The sequence below is a fragment of the Mastacembelus armatus genome, chromosome 18 (genome assembly GCF_900324485.2).
Source record: "Mastacembelus armatus chromosome 18, fMasArm1.2, whole genome shotgun sequence".
NCBI classification, from domain to species: Eukaryota; Metazoa; Chordata; class Actinopteri; order Synbranchiformes; family Mastacembelidae; genus Mastacembelus; species Mastacembelus armatus.
The window spans coordinates 10,506,189-10,525,173 of record NC_046650.1 but is presented as its reverse complement, the minus strand read 5'-3'; the positions used below and the strand labels follow the sequence as shown (position 1 = coordinate 10,525,173).

The window sequence follows — 18,985 nt, the reverse complement described above, 5'->3', positions numbered from 1 at the left end:
GACACAACACCCTCTCATCTCGCTTCTAAAGGCAGCTCACATTAAATGGACAGATTAAAAAACATTGCTGCCATGTTGGATACAGACCAGCACTCACACTCCATAATTATTAGCCTGATGATTGCACACAAGTGTTTTTGGGTGTTGCATCTGGCTCCGCGGATGATGGAAGTTGTTGTATGTATCCACCCGCATTTTCCTGGCTGTCAAAGATTGCATTCTGAGAAAGCCGTACTCCTCTCATCAAGAGTCATAATTTACTTGTCAAAGCAGGAGTCCTCTCAGCGTGCGGGAGGCCCCCTGGGGTTATAATTGCGAGACGGTTTGGTTCTCCTGAAATGCCTCCAGTCACGACAGAGCACAGGGCTGCTTGTCAGGCTTTTTGTACTCTTCCTTTTAAAAGTAGCCATTTACACAGAAAACTGTGAAACATGGTTTTAAAAAAAAAAAAACAAAAAAAAAAACATTTGACTAGCTTCACTATACTTTCACCATCAACTCCTTGTCATCAGTGACTTTCAACACTGATTGCTCTGATGCTCAGACTCATTTCTACACTGACTCAAGGTCTCCCTCTTGTGGAGAAAGTGTGGAAGTGTTTTCTTCATCACCGGTTAATTTTAAGGTTGTTGGCCTTTACATAGATATTTGAATTTTCTGCTGGGACCTCCATGTTAGGAACCACTGGACACATATTCATACTGTATGTACTTTTACTTATAATGTAGTATTTTTACTTGTAATTTACATTGTGATGCAGGTACTTTGACTTTACAGTAAATATGAGGATCAAAGTTCTTTTTTCCATCACTATTCACATTTAAATAGTCACACATCGTCATGAAAAACATCATTTGACATTATCTGTTCATGCAGTGTCATTACAGTTCGTTCAGAGCCGTCATGTCCTCCATCTTCTCAAACAGTCCTTTAGTCACAGAGTTGTCCTTCCTGCTGGTCAGCACATGATACCTGCCCCCACATCTCTCTATGACCCCCATTAATTCCCCATTCCTCAGGATGTGCTGCTCTGCGCTCACCCCTAAAGTTTCCCCCCATGTGAACAGCACCAGGGTGCGCTGCCAAATCGCTTCCCCGAGCAAGCTCATGTGCTGCTCCACTGCTCTCCTGTACTTCTGAGTGCAGGTTAAGAAGGCCGGCATGAGCAGGAGGACGATGTGGGGTCCTGGGTGACACCAGGAGATGCTGTCGAGAATGCTCCTCCTTTGCGCAGCGTTTGTTGGATCTGGTCCGTCTCTCCAGCTCAAGCCTAGTGGCTCTACAACTGCCAGGTGTCTCCCGGCTATCTGACCTCTCCAAGACCTGAAGGTAGATTCATCAATTTTGGACGGGTCTCCCCCCAGGATGGTGACTCCAGCTGGGGAGCGAGACGACCAGGACTCCCCTAACACCATCACTCTCAGATTTGACCCAGGAGACTCTTTGTTGTTTGAGCTTCTGTAACTCTGACTTGGAGATAACACCCTCAAACCTCTGACGACCTCCTGCTTTTCTTTGATGTCTCTGCCTTTATTGTTCCTCGTCTCTGCTCCCTTTCCTCTCGTCCTTTCCTTTTCCTCAGCCATTTCAATCACTTCTTGTCTTTCAACGTGACAGTTATTGCTCCCTGCAGCTGACGGTGCTGTTTTCAGCATCTGACCCTCTTTACTGTTTGCAGTTTCTCCTTTATCAGTTTCCTGTCTCTCACTGACCTCTGGGAGCATTAGATGGATATCATCATCCGAGCTCTCAGCTTCCAGACTGAACACACTCTCTCTCGTCTTGTTGTCAACCTCATGTTTGGTCTCTAGAACTTGTTGCTCTCTTTTACACAATTCTGCCTCTCGCATTTCGAGACTCTGTTCCCATTGGTTTAGTTTTTTCAGAGAGCTCTTTAAATTTCTCTCTTTGTTTTGAAGCTCTTCTTTCAGCAAAGCCAGATCTCTGCCCATCTCGTCCAGCTGCTGAGTTGTAAAGTTCACATGCTCATTTCGCATCTGTAACTCTGACTTCCAGTTGAGCAGCTCCTGCTCTTCGTTTTTTAAGTAGTGCTCTCGATCCTTCAGTTCTTTCCCTTGATCTTTTAGTCCCTTTACTTTAGTCTGAAGGTCTTGACCGTGACAGTTCAGCTCTTTTTGTTTGCCCTCCAGAGCTCTGAGCAGCTTTTCTAACTCCCTTTCCTTTATCTCAATATTTTGTGCTCTCGTTTTCACATCGCTCTCGTGTTTATCTTTTTCCTCTTGCTCTTTCTCTCGTATCTCCAGGGTTGCTTCCAGTTGTTTTAGCTCTTGTTCTTTGTTTTCAAGCATTGCCTCTTTTTCTACGAGCTCTTCCTCTTTTGCATCCAATTTAAGTTCTTTTTTACTCAGGCCCTGTTCCCTTTCCTCTACAACTTTTTCCCTTTTTAAGATTTTATGTTCAGTTTCCTCGTTCTCTAACCTTTGTCTCTCTAAATGATCTTTCAGTTCCTTCATCTGCCTTTCTACCTCATCAGCTCTTTCTTTCATCCTTTCTACCTCCACTTGTAGTCTGTTATTAGCCTCTTTTAATGTCCTGACCTCCACATCTTTCTCTGTAAGAATGTTTTGGATTTCAGACTCTTTGCTCTTTGCCTGCTCTTCATATCTCATCAGATGTTTCCTAACTTTTTCTTCACTGTCCTTCCTCAGCTCCTCACACTGTATTTTAAGATTCTCTGTCTCCTTTCTAATCTTCTCATTTTGCTCCTGCAGCTCCTCAACTTTCCTTTGGCTCTCGGTGTATTTCTCGGTGACGTCCGAAATACTTCGCAGACTTTCTTTCTCCAGACGACTCACAGCATCGTCCTTCTCCTTTGCAGCTGCTTCTAGCTTCTCTTTTCTTCTCGCAATCTCCTTTTCATATTCCTGAATCATGGTTGTCATTTCCTCTTCCATCTTGCTGGTGAGCTGCTTCAGCTCCGACTTTGTTTGCTCGATTGTTAGCCTCAGCTGGCCGATCTCTTTTTCGTTTTCTCCGTCTCTCTGTCTCAGGTGGTCAAGCTCCTCTTCTTTCTCTCGCAGTTTTTCATTCAAGTTCATCATTTCAGCCTCTTTCTTCCTCTCCTGCTCCATGTGACGCTGCTGGATCTCGGTGATACTGGAGCTCTGGTTTTTGTTGCTTTCTGTCAGCTCTTCGATTTCTCTTAAGTAGCTTGTACATGACTTTTGTGCCTCATCGATTTCACTGTCTCTCTGTGCAAGGAGACTTCGCGCTTCTGTTATTTCTTCTGTTTTGTTTTTAATGAGCTCTATCAGTCTGTTCATCTCTATTTCTTTCTCATCCTTCTTCTTCTGCTCTTCCTTCCATCTCGACTCCACGGAGTGGGCCTGCTGTTTGATACTTTCAATCTCTAACTCTTTGTCTTTTACCCTTCTCTCCATTTCCTTTAAAAGCTTTTCTTTCATCTGCTCCATCTCTCCCTCTCTGTCTCGGAGTCGTTGCTCTGCCTCTTTCTTTTGGTTTAGAATAATTTCTCCCCTCTCTTCTTCTTTTCTTTGCAGGATTTCATCGATATCCTTTATATGCTGGTTCAGCTTTTCTATCATTCGTTGTTGTTCTTCTAGTTTTTGCTCCATCTGTTTTTTGTGATTTAGTTTCTCTCTTTCGTTTTCCTCTTTTGTCTGTCGCAGGGTTTGTTTTACTCGTTCTTTTATTTCTAATATTTCTCTTTCTTTTCCCACAAGCTTTTCCTCCGTTTCTTTCATGTAGTTTAAAAGACTGATTTCTTTCTCTTCCTTTTGTTGCAGTTTCTCCGTCATTTCTTTGACATTTAGTTTCATCTCCAAGATTTCTTTTTCTTTTTCAGCCAGTTTTTGATCTGTTTCTTTTCTGTAATTAAAATTATCCTTTTCTTTCTCTTCCTTTTCTTGCAGCATCTTGTTTAGTTGTTCGACATTCAGATTCATTTCTCTAATCTCTTTTTCTTTTTCATCCATCTTCTCCTCCATCTCGTTCCTGTATCTTGCTTTTTCTTTTTCACTCTCCTGCATTTTTTCTTCAGTTTCTTTAAGGTGCTGACGTTGTAGCTCTTCTGTTAACCTCTCTCTCTCTTGCAATTTTCCCGCAATGTATTTTTCATGTTTTTGATTAATCATTTCCTTCTCCTTCTCATTTTCTAGCACCTTTTCTTCTATTTGAGCAGCGTATTTCTGTTGTAACTCTCTTATCTCTGCTCGTCTTCCCTGCAGTTGTTTCTCCATTTCTTCTGCGAACTTTTCTTTCAGCGCTTCACTTTCTCGTTGTTTTTCTTGCTCTATGTCCCTTATTTTTTCAAGACACTGTTGCTGAACCCTTTTTACATCTTCTTCCTTTTCTTTCACTTTTCTGTCTGTTTCATTTCTCTTTGCCTCCATCACTTTTTCCATTTCATTCATTTTTATTGCCATTTCTTCCTGATGCTGCTTTTTTAAGATTTCTGCCTCATTTTCTTTCTCTTGCATCTTCTGTGTCATGTCGTTTTTATGGTTCAGATGAATCATTTCCTTGTCTTTTTCGTATTCTGTCCGTTTTTGTTCTATTTTGGCAAGGTACTTTTGTTCCAGCTCTTCTATCACTTTCTTCTGTGTTTGCACGTGTTTGTCGTTTTCTTTAGCCAAGAGCTCTTTCAGCTCTGCAGTCTCTCTTTGTTTTTCTTGCTGTATGTGCTTTATTTCAGCAGCATGCTGTTGTTTGACTCTCTCCATATGATCTTCTTTTTCTTTCAGCGTCTGCTCAATTTTTTCTTGGTGCTGAACTTTCATTGTTTCTATAAGTTTTTCAGTTTCACTAACTTGTCTGTGCATTTCCTCCTCGTACTTCAGTTTCAGGTCTTGGATCTCTGTTTCTTTCTCTTTCATTTTTCTCTCTAACTCTTTCATATGTTGTGATTTCATTTCTTCTACTTTTTTCTCCATGTCTTTTTCATATTGTTTTACATTGTCCAGAGTTACCTGCTTTTCCTTTGAGGCTTTGTTTCTTAGTTCTTCTTGCTCTTTGTCTTTCTCAAGCAGTTTTCTGTCCATCTCTTTTGTTAGTTTTTGCTCCATTTCTGTCATCTCCTTGACTCTTTCTTGTTCTTTTCTCTCCAGAACATCATCATAGTGGCTTTTTGTTTGATCCATTTCAGCTTTTAAAGAATCACATTTTTCCATCCACTCTGAATTTTCTTTCTTGTGCAGGTTTATAGTTTCCTCCAGTTTCTCTACTTCCTCCCTCCACTCCTGTTTCTTTGCTCTGATGGCATCTTCCCTCTGTTTTCTCTCATGTTCTTTTTCTGCAGCGGTGCGTTCGAAGTCAAGAAGCTTCAGTTGCTGTTCATCAATTCTTTCTTTCAGCTCCTCAATCTCCCTCTCTTTTAGCTCCAGCTTACGCATCACAACCTCTCTTTCTTGTCTGATTTGGTCTAGTGCTACGTTGATCCTCCCATTTTCTACACTTAGATCCTGAACTTCTCTCTCCTTATCCTCCGTCAACCATCTCATCCTCTCCTCCAGCTCACCAATGTCATTCTTCTTTCCGTCAGTCCTCCTGTCCTCATCTTCCTCTTCTTCCCTTTGAACGTCAGGCTTCCCGGGTGATTTCACTTTCTTCTTCCTGTCAAAAAACCATCTAATGCTTTTCATCTCCCTCTCTCTCATGTTCTTCAACTCTGCCTCCTGGCGGAGCATCTTATCTCCCATCTCCTTCAGGCGCTGGTTGAACTTTTCATTCCGCTGTCGACTCAGATCCCGGACCTCCTGAACCAGACCACAGAAAGCCTCGCACCTGTTTGTAGTTGCCATCTTTTCCACCTTCTCCAGCAGTTGTGTCACCTTAGTGATTCCTCTGCTTCCTCCGTCTACGCTGCTGATGACATGGTACCTGCCTCTGCACTTCTCCAGCAGCGACTGGAGGTCCCTGCCCCCACTCTGGATGTGCTGCTGGATGTCAACCCCCTCTCGAAGCTGATCGCTGTGGGTGAATAGCAAGATAGTGTGTCTCCATACACCCTCCCCTAAAAGTTCCAGGTGTTCCCTTACATGTCCTGCTCTCACCAGCGTGTCCACCCTCAGAGTCAGGAGGAGTGCATGGGGCCCTGGAGGGCACAAGGCCGCACTGCCAACAATCTCCCTCTTCACTCTCTCGGGTGTAGCACCCGCCACACCTGCCTCCCAGCCCGGCGTGTCTACTACAGTCACCAGCCGCATGGCCACCTCCGCTTGCTGACGGACGCACTCATCTGTTACCGCCCCTGCTTTGAAGAAGCCCGTTTTGTTGAGGATGGTATTCCCAGCAGAACTCTTTCCAGTCTCCCGCTCTCCCAGGAGGACCAGTCTAATCTCAGGCAGACGTCTGGAAGTCTTGGAGAAGGATTGATGGGCATCTAGTTCCGATCCCTGAGGGCCATCGCCTGGTAGGGAGAAAGGTAGGACTTATTTAAACAGTTAACCTGACCAGGTAATTATCAATAATGTATTGACTTACATATTCATATTGGCTCATTCTTTAGTAAAAATGTACAAAAGTGTTTGCAATATTCATCCTTCTTTTTACCTTTATTATAAAAATAGTTATTAAAATAGGCATTTAGCGGCTTGTTCCTTATTTTATTGCTGTAAAAATTTGTACGTTAAAATATGTTCAACTCTACTAAACAGGAAATATCAAGTCAAATAAGATCAAAGCAAAGGGACTAATTTAGTTTAAAAAAACTAGTTTCCTTTCAAATTAGTGTCATTCATTTGATATAGCATAGTTATCAACAATATATAATGTATATTATATAATTTCTAGTGTTTTCTGATGCATTTTCTGGAAAATACATATTAAATGATATGGCACCAAGAACTTTTTGTGTTTTGTAATGAAATGAAATGGTTACATGAGCCTGAGAAAACTTGAAAAGATTTATAAACGAACCAGTCTGAAGGACTCACTCATTAGAGCAGCTTTGATGGTCCCCCTCTGCATCTGTGCCTCCATCTGCCTCTGTTTCTTCCTCCTCTCCCTCGCCCTCCTCTTCCCGTCTGCTTCCAGACCCAACAGGATCATATTATCCATCTCTAAATGGCTACATCCTTCTTTCTTCCTTTCCACCATCTGCTCCAGCTTCCTAATCAGTTCTTTAACCTGAGTCCCGTCTCCTTTACTCCGATTGTTCAAAACATGGTATCTGTTCCCACACTTGTGGAGGAGTCTCTGGAGTCCCAGGCCGCTTGTCAGGATACGTTGCTCCATGGATGTCAGGCCCAGTTCATCTCCTCTGGTGAACAGCAGCACAGTATGGTCCCAAACTCCTTTTCCCAGTGGCTCCAGGTGCTCCTCTATCTCACTGATGTAGCGCTCTGTCACTGAAGCACAGGACCGAACCACCAGAAGCACAGCGTGAGGTCCAGGGGGGCAAAGCGACACACTCCGCAAAGTTTCTCTCCTCACCCAGTTAGGGGTGCTGTTGAGCGGGTAGTACCACTCCCACCCGGGGGTGTCCACCACTGTGACCTTTCTTCCCACCACATCAGCTCGCCTTTTCACACACTCCTCTGTGGGCTTCCCGCTCTCAAACCCTGCTACTCCCCCCAGGATGGTGTTGCCTGCCGCACTCTTCCCGGTTCCTTTCCTGCCCAGGAGGACCAGTCTAAGTTCTGGTAGTGCAGGAGCGTGTTGAGCATCCATGGCGGCCTGCAGGCTGTCATCTGTGAAGAAAGGGAGAAGTACTTCCTCAGTGCATCGTACTGGATATGCTGAATGAGACAAAACACAGACGTGCGACATTAATCAGCCATCTAGTCTCAGCTTTAAACTTCAGTTCACACCTTTTAATATTGATTTACCTCAATAAAAATAATTAGATTGTTATACAAGCTGTAGTGGATTATTATGCTTTGCTTGCAAAATGATATATATATTTATTTGCATACACCTGAACATAAAATTAAAGTCAGAAAGTACAAATTTCAACTTCCCTTTTCTTAGCCTTAGACAAAAATGATTATTCTAAAATTTCTAGCAGTTAAACGAAAAAGGAATGTAAGAGCTCACCACCGTTCGTCACAGTGACTGGGCTGCAGTTCTCATCTGCAGTGTCCATCAGTTCTTCGTCCACTTTCGTCCTCTTGTCCTTCCTCTTCCTCTTTTTGGTTCCTGTTTGTCTTTTACAGGAAGACTTTCTACAGCGTCATTGTGAAAGAGAACAGAAACACCCTGGTTGTTAAATAATCCAAAATGAAGCTCCGCGCGGCACAAACTCAACACAGAAAGTCGAAGACCTGTCAAGTCATGTGACCCACCTGTGGTTTCTTAATGTGCTCTCACTCAAGAAGACAGGAAGTCAAGACATGTGGCACAGTGAGTTTTTTGCTACACAATACCACCCAAATGTTTGCAAAACACATACAGACATATGCTGATGTGCATGTGCATGTTGCAGACAGTTGCAAGGATACATATATATTTACTTTGTGTGTGTTTGCATGCAAAGACACACATGCAGGCTTCATGGTAAATGCTGCAGAGCTCATGAACAGCTCTCATGTGGTAAATGTGTTGCATGTCTGTTTTCTTTACCCACAAGTTCCTGTCTCATGTTGTCTTTGGCCCTTAAAGGGCAACCTGACAGCAAAGAGCAGTCTGAAGTTGGGTTTAGACAAGATATGAAGTAGTGCACTAATCTTTCATTGCTTTGACTATTTTTCTACATCAGCATTTCAACAACTCTTAATTTCCGCATCACATTTTCACATAGTAAACAAACTGAAAGTAACAAGTGTCGAATAAGGAAGAGAACACCCAGTAACTCATCATAATTCTTCTAGGAAGCAGTCGTCAAATCGACTGTTCTACAGCTTTTCACACAACCTCCCCGTATTCGGGGATATGGTATTTCTGAGGTCAGGCAGTGAACTGTGAGTCTCACCTTTCTAGTCGATGTGGACAAGAAATAAAGTTGAACATATGTGACTCTCATTAACAACTAACCAAACATCATTTGCAGCACGTAGAGCAAGAGCGTAATCCAAAATCATTTGTGGCTTTTTGGTGGAGTTTTTTGCTTTTAATACTGTAAATGCTAATTCTACACCAAAAACAACATAATCGAACAGCTAGTGATTGATGAATGACTTTAATTAGGGCTGTAATTTAGTTTAAAATAGAGAGATTTAGTGCAGTGGAGTGTTGTTCCATCATGACTGTGGTCGGAGATTCCTGCTGTACACTGCACCGTGGTGTCCCTGGCTGCATACATGGTGCAACATGTTCTCATGTCCATATACACACACATTAGATCATGTTTTTATGATTCACCCTTTCCTTTAGCAACAGTCAAGGTTAATAAAAACAAACCCTGTTTATGGAAAGGACTGAATCAGCCATATTGATTTGGGGCCATTAAACTGAGCAGAGCTGTTTTGAGGTCTGTCAAGTGTTCAGTGAATATTACCATGATGAATGCCTTTTCACGTGTGCTGCTTTTTGTAAATATCATATGAAGTTCTTTTATATTGGACTCCCTGCAGCAGCGGCAGCATTTGCCTTCAAATATGAAATAATTCTGCCTGAAACTGCCATCGACGCTGAAACTCTTACTTGTTCTTTTTAATGTAACGTATTTTTAACGTATACACTTGTGTCTGCGTTTTAAATGAAAATCACTGGTCAATCAGTAAATAAGTGCTGTTAGAAATGGAAAGAGAAAGGTGCAGTGTAATGTTTATGTGTAATGCACTGGAGCACGTTGGGTAAAAATTGCATGTTTAATAAAGCTGATTTTTTTCGGGCAGTTCTAAACATTAGGGGCACACATCTCTGTATTTTATGTTTAGGTTTTGGGTGGTGCCGATGGAAACTCTTCCTCATGGTTGCAGGGGATTATTAAAACAAATAAATGAAATGAAAATCTTGTCCACAAGTAATGTGGTGACTCCACTGGCTCTTCAGCTGAGGGGCTTTTTCTGTCTTTTATAGTGTTTGGACTCAAGTCTCGCTCTTTATTACCCTTCAACACAGTATCAGTCCCAGTATGGAAAGAAATTGTGGTAGGAACTGGTAAGAAGTTAGATTCACTTTCTTGCACTAGAAAACCAACCATGAGCCAACAATCCCAACATCCACTCGTTTTGCTAAAGGTACGTTGTGGACGTTTTGATGTGGAGGAGCAGCCTATCTGTGGAAACAATAAACACAAACATCAGACGTGAGGGGACATCCAGCCCACCAACCGCACCTGTTACAGAAAAAAATCTAAAACAAGCATTTCTGCAAACATAAATGACACTTAAATCAATAATACCAATGCAAACTTACTGGAATAGACGTCAGGCTGTTTGTGAACAAACAATGCAGTTACAAAAAGGGTGCAAAGATAAATATGAATAATTTGAAAGACTAAATTTAATCTTTACATATTGCACAAGGTTGCAGACAGCTACCTTTATTTAGTCTCTCTACCGAAAATAAAATTCATGGCAGACCCACTTAAAATAATGGCTGACAACACTGTGAGGCTATAATTAGGCACAGTGTGTGTTTTATCATACTAACATTCAGGGTTAAGGTTACAAAGACTAAATGCCAGTGGATCATCACAGTTATAGCAATTCATTCTGGGGGAATATGGCTATAATTATCTATTCAGTAGTTTTTGGTAGTGTCCATCAATGTGATGTGTGAACAAAATAAAGAAGTACAAAAAATCTGAATGACTTGACCTTGTCAGACTGTCTCAGCAGTTCTAATATTATGTGTGCATGTGATATATTAACCTGTGTCCTCTCTGACAGCTGTGGAGCAGGAACATCCCAGCTGAGACAGGATCAGTCACCCAATCCAGCTGTGTGTTAGATTCCACATCCTTCTCCCAAGTAGGACTGACCAGCTACACCCACGACAACGCTGTTTTCCTGCAGAGGTCACGCACACACACAGACACAGATAGCGCTCCCCTGCCCCTGGAGAGTATATAAGCAGAGGACTCATAGACAGACCAGCAGCAGCCCGGATCCAGCCAGCAGCAGCTTCTCTCTCCAACTTCAGCTGAGGTGAGCCCACTCTGCACTGAAACTGACTTTACAGATACCAAGGCTGTGTTTGTAAGTACAAGATCCTCTTCGCTGCAGTACTTTTACTGCTACAGAATTCTTTAGCACTGTGGTAACTGTGTTGTCTTTACACCTTCCAGATGTGAAGCTGGCACATCTGAGAGTCATTTTACGAGTTCTGCATTGCTGTGCAATCTCTTAAACAGATTCATAGTAACTCTTAACAAAGCAAATTGTATAGATTGTCGTATTCATTCACATTGTAGTAGTTTCATGACTATGTGCGATGTATTTTGGTCTTTGACCTACAGATTGGTTACATGTGTTACATTTTTAGTCATCCCACAAAAACTAAAACTAATAACCCAGTGGTTCTAACCTGAGTTCCAGTACTGGTTCCAGTATCAGTGGAACAGACAACCTACTGGTTTATTAGTACTCATGTCCTGTACTTCCACTGTGCTTTATTTTAGAGGGGAAATTTCCTTTTTACTCTTCTACATTTTCTACTACAGTAGTGATTGTTCGGATTCTACTGGTAATAGAAGTTAACTAGAAATGAAAGACTTTGTCCTTCAGTTGATTAGTCAAACAACCAAAAAATAATCAGCAAAAATATTGACTATCAGTTACTTATTTAAGTTATTTATAAGCTGGATCATAAGCAATTTGAAGGTTTGTAGTAAAGCACTTTTTTCCATAATTTTTCTGACTTAAGAAAAAAAAGAAAACATAGAGAAAATAACTTAATTCCTTTTCCTCCCAGTCAAGGTAAAGCCATTCATGGTTACGTTTTTAAAAATACTCTTAAAAAGTATATAAACATGAAAACAATAATTTAAAAAAGTAAAACTGAATTGTCCCCTGCGGTAATAAAACAAAATTAGCTTTGGGTGTGAACACGTCCAGTCCGTGTTAACAAAGACCCTCAGTGTATTCAGGATGACTCAAGAAATCCAGAAAACATGAAACAGAACTAAAATTACATCAACCCTGCAGCCCACATGGGGTCTACACCTTAAACCAGCTCCCAAGAGGCCAGTGGGCTGCCACTGCAGGTCAGGGAGGTGCAAAGTGACTGCCATGACGATTATGTAAGTATGTGGTCAGACTGAGTTAACCATTAAATAAACAACAGTTGTTTTTGTAAGATGTTAGCAGGGCTCGGCAAATGTCAAATTGGTGGTGCAAACACCTGCCTGACCATAAGGCTCAGTGTTGCATAATGTGGGTGTGTGCTGATGTTTGGCTGCGTGAGTCATTATTTAGCACAGTGAAAACTCAGTGTTTCAGCCGCTGCTGGCACAGATATGGGCAAACAGACAGACTATAAATACGTGCAAGTATTGTTACAAAAAGACTGCAAAAACTTTATTATTAGAAATAAAGTCCAGTTGTATTAGGACGAGTAAAGATTCTGGTGGTTGAGAGTTTAATCATTTTACAGGTATTTTACTTTATAAAAAATATTTTTAAAATAATCCTATATGTCATTTGTGAAAATCTATAAATATCTTCAAGCTATTATAGTATTGAAAGCTTCAAACAAATTCAGTTGAGTAAAATAATATCTGCCTCTGACATGTAGTGTTTTGGGAGTATAAAAAAAGAGTACTTCATAATTACACTTAAATACAGTGTATTGGAAAGTGTACTGCTATAACAATACAGCTTTCAGTACCACTGACACCATAGTATAAAATATATTAATGTCATTACTCCTTTGGTTTAGATAAAAACATATTAAATACATTATTACTGGATGTTTAGGAGGACTTTTATTTATTTGACATTTATAGCTCCATCACCAGAGATAACTCAGTTTCAGAAGAGTATATGATTTTAAACACAAAGGCTCAGTGTTAAAACAGGCGTTCGTCTCTCTGTGCACAGACAGCAACACAACAAAAATATTTACCATGTGAAATAAAATCACAAAGGCACTAAAAGTGTTTTTCTTTACCAGCATCTCACAGGAAGGAGAGTGACTGACAAATTCCCCACACTCCAACCCATATAAAAATATGTTTCACACTGCTGTTGTGTTCAAGGCATGTAGGAAGTTTCATCATTTAACACCAATTTCCCTTTTGAAAATCTTTTTTGAACAAAAGCAATGAAGACACACACACACACACGCACACACACACACACTCACTCTCAGGCACATTCTCGCTTTTTCCACATGTGCAAGGCAGATGAGTTTGAAAACAGCTCACCCATCATTCAGGAATAAATGGAGCATGATGGGAATTCAGTCTCCAGAAACCGCACAAACAAGCTCCAAAGACAAACTAGTGATCCATTATTTTAGACATGACAACAAATTCAATGAGGCCTCACTTTGCTAAAATTGCACCAGATTCATTCGTTCTGACTTCACAGAATAGATGTTCTACTGTGTGTTGAATGCGGTGCAGACATACTGTGGCAAACACTCTGTTCTCTCTCCTCTCTCCTTTTCCAGTCCTGTGACAGATCACACACCCTGAGCTACAACCACCATGGCTGATCAAAGTGCCACCCCGACTCCATCTCCCGCACCCCCTGCTCCCACTGGGCCCACTCCCAAGGTGACGAACCGTGGCCGCACCACAGCTCCAATCGCCATCTCCAACTCTGACACGACGGACATCCCTGAGTTTGAGCCCTTTGTTGCACCAGGCCCAAGAGGATTTCCACCGCTGACTGGTGAGGGAGATGTGGACGCTCTATGTAGTTTAGCTTCACCTTTAGAGGACGATCATATTTGAAAAAACTTGCAACCAAATGTGTAACTGGATGAAAAGTCAGTAGTTTCTAATAAAAAAGAAAAAGAAGCAGGCTTGTAGACAAAAAAAAAAGACAGACATGAGAAAATTGAGAGGAACAGAAGACGGACGTCACAGTGAGTCTTGGTTAGAAAAGATAAAAGTCCTTTTCCCAACAATGGCATAACTTCCAGTAGGTTTTGGACATGACTGACACATGAATGACATCCAAACAGGATAAATTCTGCTCACTTCCTGCAGGTTGTCACTGCACCACAGGCTGTGTTATTGTCACAGCACACTGACAGACTTTCAGATGTGATGGGAATTTACAAATGCAGTGACTTTACTTTTTGATTGCAAACCCCTCCAGACTCTCTAATGTCATGGCCAAATATCCAAATGAAGCCACTTTTTTCATGTGCAGAGTTTGTGACCAGCTGGATATCACAGGATAAGTAGTATGTACTAGTTTAAATAAAGGTCTACTCACTTTTTTTATTGATGTCACTCATTTGAATAAAATTTGATTTGCATCACTAAAATCTTGTCATTGGTTCTGTGGCTTTAGTTTATTTGTCCACATTTTGATTTAATATATTCTGCTCTCTCTTTTGTCTTTTTACTCTCCGTCCATTCAGAGTTTCTTGACATTAATGACGTGGACATGATGCGAAAGCCGGATGAGAACAACAAGATTGAACACCACACCACATTGTACAGCTCTGACGTTCTCATCGTCCGTCGAGGACAAGAGTTCCAGGTCAAGATCACCTTCAACCGTCCCTACAAACCTGCTGAAGACAAGTTTGCTGTGGAGTTTGTCATTGGTGTGTACACAGTAGTCTAAAAAGAGATATTTTCCAATCTGTACAAAGTCCAAGTGTTTTCATTTTCGTAAATCCTCCAATGATGCCTGTTCACCCAGGCTCCAACCCTCAGTACAGCAAGGGCACCTACATTCCTGTCTTCCCTGCTAAAGAGCGAAAGAGCTCCTGGGAAAGCCGCATCACAGACACCTCAGACAATGTGGTCACTGTGGGCATCACTCCTGAAGCAAACGCCATTGTGGGAAAATACCACATGTATGTTACCGTGGTGACACCATTTGGTGTTCGTAGAACCAAACGGGACAACAGCCGAGACCTCTACATCCTCTTCAACCCCTGGGCGGGAGGTTTGCTTGTTTGTTTGTCTGTTTGTTTGTTTCCTATTTTGCCATTTTATTGATCCACCAAGCTGCAAAATGGTATTTTCTAATACCTCAGACGATGCCGTGTTTCTGGATGATGAGGAAGAGAGGACGGAGTGTGTGATGAACGAGATGGGGATCATCTACCACGGCGCCTACGAAGACATCGCAGAGAGAAACTGGAACTATGGACAGGTAGCAGAAAAACCAATCAAGGACCTTCAAGACTTCAGCTGTTAGGTTTTGTGACATATGTGTGACTTTCTCAGTTCAACTATGGCGTTCTGGACGCCTGTCTGTACATCATGGACAAGTCTGAGATGCCCATCACCAACAGAGGAGACCCCATTAAAGTGGCCAGAAAGGCCTCTGCCATGGTGAGAGTATATTTATGGAAATTAGGGCTTTAAATATCTGTATTGTGTTCCTTCACATCAGTGAATGTCTAAAATCTTTGTCTTCAGCTGAACTCTCGTGATGACGATGGCGTGCTGGTGGGCAACTGGAGTGGAGACTACACCTACGGAGTGGCGCCCACTTCCTGGACTGGCAGCACAGAAATCCTGCTGACCTATTACAAAAGCAGGATGCCCGTCTGCTACGCTCAGTGCTGGGTCTACGCTGCTGTCTTCAACACCTGTGAGTCAGTCTCAAACAGTCTGAAAATGAGGCTGGGACTGGGGCAGGGCTGATACTTGGATACCTCTAATTTCATGTTTTCATGCTCTGTTCCAGTTCTGCGCTGTCTGGGCATCCCAGCCCGAGTTGTCACCAACTACTATTCCGCCCATGACAATGATGGAAACCTGAAGACCGACATCATCCTGGATGAGAACGGCAGAATTGACCGCAACCGCACCAGGGACTCTATCTGGTACCACATCTTCAATAACAGTTTAATTATTGAGCTGTTGTTGAAGCAGATTATAGTGACGATACTATAGACCCAATAATCTGTTCAGTGCTTTTATTCACAGCAGCCAAATTACAGTGAATATTCATGGTCCCCAGATGCTGATTCCTAATGAGTTTGGTTACCACTTGTTTTACTTAGTAAGGTGTCTATTACTAACATAAGTGTAAATAACAATAATGTTGATTTGTTCATTCATATTTAAAATAAAAATTGTCATTGTCAGGAACTATCACTGCTGGAATGAGTGCTACATGTCCCGACCAGACCTCCCACTGGGCTTTGGAGGCTGGCAGGTTGTGGATGCAACACCCCAAGAGACCAGCGATGGTAAATAATAATAGTATGAAGTAACTGCTGCCTTTTTGAATGCTAATAATAATTAGTCCAAAGTCTAATCCTAGACACAAAAGTCACAAATTTGAATAAATACTTTTCTGGCTGGGTTGTACGTTATATTCTATATTTGTTTTCTGTTTCCAGAGTCAAAATAAAAGCAGTAAAACGCAATGTACTGATGACAAATAATTATTTAATGTCATGCTTCATTATCCATCCAGGTATGTACAGATGTGGTCCTGCATCAGTCCAGGCCATCAAACATGGGCAGACATGCTTCCCCTTCGACGCTTCCTTTGTGTTTGCTGAGGTGAGAATTAGTTTAGTTAGTATTTCTATTAATTGTTTTCTGCAGTGCCAAAGACACTGGTTGTAATTAACAGCTGCTCCTCACTGTATTTTTTTTTTTTCATTGGATTTCAGGATGGCCTCACTGTCTTTCTCTCCACAGATCAACAGCGATGTGGTGTTTTATTCCCGGAGTAAAGAAGGGACTTTGGAGCTGGTGAAAGTGAACAGGACTCACGTAGGCCGTCTGGTTTTGACCAAAACTCCCGGAGACGTGACCCGTCGTGATATCACTGATCAGTACAAGTTCCCTGAAGGTCAGCGACCACAAACCACCATGGCTGAAGAGGCTACAGTCATTTTTCTTGGCAGAGTCTTATGTTTGTGGACAAATATTGAAATAAAACAAAAGACATTGAAACTGAAAGAGACACAGTGACTTAAGCAAGATCATTTATCTTGCTCAAGCAGTTTCTAAGTCAGTGTTTTTTCTCACAAAATTGCTAGGTACCAAGTTAAATTGTTCTGTTATTGCTGCCAGATTTAGAGATTTTGGACTTGGGACTCTTGGTCTGGAAATCAGCTCCAGTTGGACACATTCTGGCTTGGTTTTGGTCAGAATTGGCACTTTTAAGATGACTAAATACTGTGGGCAGTTTTTATGCTTCATTTATGACAATTCTGGAATGAAGTCAGACCACTTTGAGCCTTTAATTTGTTCTCTTGCTGGATACAGTGAATAGGTTTATAGAAATGTGCAAACACACCAGTTAATTTTCAATCATTTGATCCAGGCAGCACAGAGGAGCGGACTGTCCTGGAGAAAGCGGAGGAGTACGGCTGCAAAAGAGAGACGTCCAACCCTCCTCCGGCTGACGTGGACCTGGTCTTGTCCACTCTTGAGATCAGCATTGGAGATGACTTTGAGATGAACCTCGAGTTTGTAAACCATAGCAACCAGCAGCGCACCGTGGACGCCTACATCAGTGGGAGCGTAGTGTATTACACCGGAGTCCACAGCTCTGAGTTCCTGTTCAGGAATCCCAAAGTGAAGATTGGACCCAATAAAAGTGAGCGAGGCACTGATTAACTTTTCATCATAATCAAAAAACCTTTATGATCAGTAACACAAATATTCCTATTGATCTTTTCGTCATATCACATCTTTGTTTCATATAAACAAAAAATGTTCAAAAGCAGAAAGAGCACAACTGTATTTTTGCTCTCCCCAGGTGTGAAGGAGCTGGTGGTGGTCGAGTCCAAGAACTACATGAAGCGTCTTGTGGAACAGGCCAACCTTCACTTCATTGTTACTGGGAAGGTCAAGGAGACCGGGCAAATTGTCACGGCCACGAAACTCGTCACTCTGCACAATCCCAAACTCATCGTCCAGGTTTGGAAGAATGATGCTTGGAAATTTTATACACAAACCAACAACCTTTTTGGTAGAAATCCTGCATGGAATTAAATGACAAAACTTACTTCAGTTGCTTTGTTTCCATTTTCTATAGTCTAATCACATTAGTGTGGCCATTTTATTTAATGGCAACAATCAAAGATCTTCAGTTTAAACTATTTAGTTTCTGTTTGTATGATGAATGTCTGGTGTGTACTGGTGTACAGGTGTCTGGTGCAGGGAAAGTGAATGAAGAGATGATGGCGACTGTGCAGTTTACAAACCCCTTCAGCTTCAGCTTGGAGGGCGTCTACATTCGCGTGGAAGGACCTGGGATCATGCTGCCCAAGTTTAAATATTACAGGTGAGCTCAGCATAGAAGAATAAGTGTACAGAAATCTGAGTGGGTGTGTGTGTGTGCGTGCGTGCACCAACTTCATCACTTCAACTGATGAGTAAAGAATTACTTAAGCATTTGTTGTGTCTTGATTTAATTCAATATATTTAATTCAAACACCAAAAAATGCCTGCAATAAATATAAATATAATAATAATATTGCTGGTATCTAACTTCATTGTGGTTTCAGTCTGATCACAGCGGGCTCCTCTCTGACCTGGACCGAGTTTTTCATCCCACAGAGGTCCGGCTCCACCAGGGTGATCGCCACTCTGGATTGTCCTGCGCTTCGCCAGGTCTACGGCCAAGCAACAGTGAACATTGTAGACTGAGGATCCTCGATGAGAAACGATGAATCCCGAGGATCGCTGCAGGATCACTGATGCCCAATTTTGTGTAACTCTTTTACACTTCACTCAAATATAACCTGCCTAAAACATAGTTATGTAACTGTAGATTTAACAGGCAGACAGTAGCTACAGCATTTAGATCAATGTATCACAAGTATAGAATACAATACAATTACAGTGTGATCATGTCCAAAAATCTCTCTCCTGTTTCTATTGCTTTTATATAACACTAGTGAGCAGCAAGAGTTTCAGACAATAATAAAAACATTGTAATTCTCTGTGGATGTGAGTAATCTATTGCACTAATCAATGCAGCTTAGCAGCTTTTGCAAAATTTAGATGTGTTTC

At 41.7% G+C, this 18,985-nt stretch overlaps 2 protein-coding genes across 5 annotated transcripts; one reads left to right on the top strand and one right to left on the bottom strand.

Moving 5' to 3' along the window:
• Nucleotides 1–695: 695 nt before the first annotated feature.
• On the bottom strand, nt 696–8,203 carry LOC113145039 (trichohyalin). Of its 2 annotated transcripts, none has more exons than XM_026331364.2 (3): nt 8,017–8,203; nt 6,915–7,718; nt 696–6,388 (listed from the first exon to the last, which is right to left on the bottom strand). In XM_026331364.2, exons 1-3 carry the CDS (start codon nt 8,063–8,065, stop codon nt 882–884), a joined length of 6,360 nt encoding a protein of 2,119 aa, XP_026187149.1. In that variant the 5' UTR covers nt 8,066–8,203; the 3' UTR covers nt 696–881. The 2 variants fall into 2 exon arrangements, with proteins under 2 accessions (XP_026187149.1, XP_026187158.1); XM_026331373.2 differs by having other exon boundaries at nt 6,915–7,670.
• On the top strand, nt 8,188–18,915 carry f13a1b (coagulation factor XIII, A1 polypeptide b). 3 transcript variants are annotated; one of them, XM_026331405.1, is made up of 17 exons: nt 8,188–8,322; nt 10,755–11,063; nt 12,012–12,106; nt 13,480–13,703; nt 14,404–14,592; nt 14,691–14,939; nt 15,031–15,149; nt 15,224–15,331; nt 15,419–15,593; nt 15,690–15,828; nt 16,094–16,197; nt 16,428–16,516; nt 16,658–16,811; nt 17,289–17,564; nt 17,727–17,887; nt 18,118–18,254; nt 18,478–18,915. In XM_026331405.1, exons 4-17 carry the CDS (start codon nt 13,517–13,519, stop codon nt 18,617–18,619), a joined length of 2,229 nt encoding a protein of 742 aa, XP_026187190.1. In that variant the 5' UTR covers nt 8,188–8,322; nt 10,755–11,063; nt 12,012–12,106; nt 13,480–13,516; the 3' UTR covers nt 18,620–18,915. The 3 variants fall into 3 exon arrangements, with proteins under 3 accessions (XP_026187190.1, XP_026187199.1, XP_026187182.1); XM_026331414.1 differs by lacking the exon at nt 12,012–12,106 and having other exon boundaries at nt 10,755–11,012; XM_026331397.1 differs by lacking the exon at nt 12,012–12,106.
• The last annotated feature ends 70 nt before the right edge of the window (nt 18,916–18,985 follow it).

Excerpts from the sequence above, each read along its gene's own strand:
- LOC113145039 (XM_026331364.2), bottom strand. The coding sequence starts at position 8,065 with ATGGACACTGCAGATGAGAACTGCAGCCCAGTCACTGTGACGAACGGT. Across the intron at positions 7,719-8,016 it reads AGTCACTGTGACGAACGGTG|CATATCCAGTACGATGCACT; the intron begins GTGAGCTCTTAC and ends TGTCTCATTCAG. Across the intron at positions 6,389-6,914 it reads CATCAAAGCTGCTCTAATGA|GCGATGGCCCTCAGGGATCG; the intron begins GTGAGTCCTTCA and ends TCTCCCTACCAG.
- f13a1b (XM_026331414.1), top strand. The coding sequence starts at position 13,517 with ATGGCTGATCAAAGTGCCACCCCGACTCCATCTCCCGCACCCCCTGCT. Across the intron at positions 13,704-14,403 it reads AGGATTTCCACCGCTGACTG|AGTTTCTTGACATTAATGAC; the intron begins GTGAGGGAGATG and ends CCGTCCATTCAG. Across the intron at positions 17,888-18,117 it reads ATCCCAAACTCATCGTCCAG|GTGTCTGGTGCAGGGAAAGT; the intron begins GTTTGGAAGAAT and ends ACTGGTGTACAG.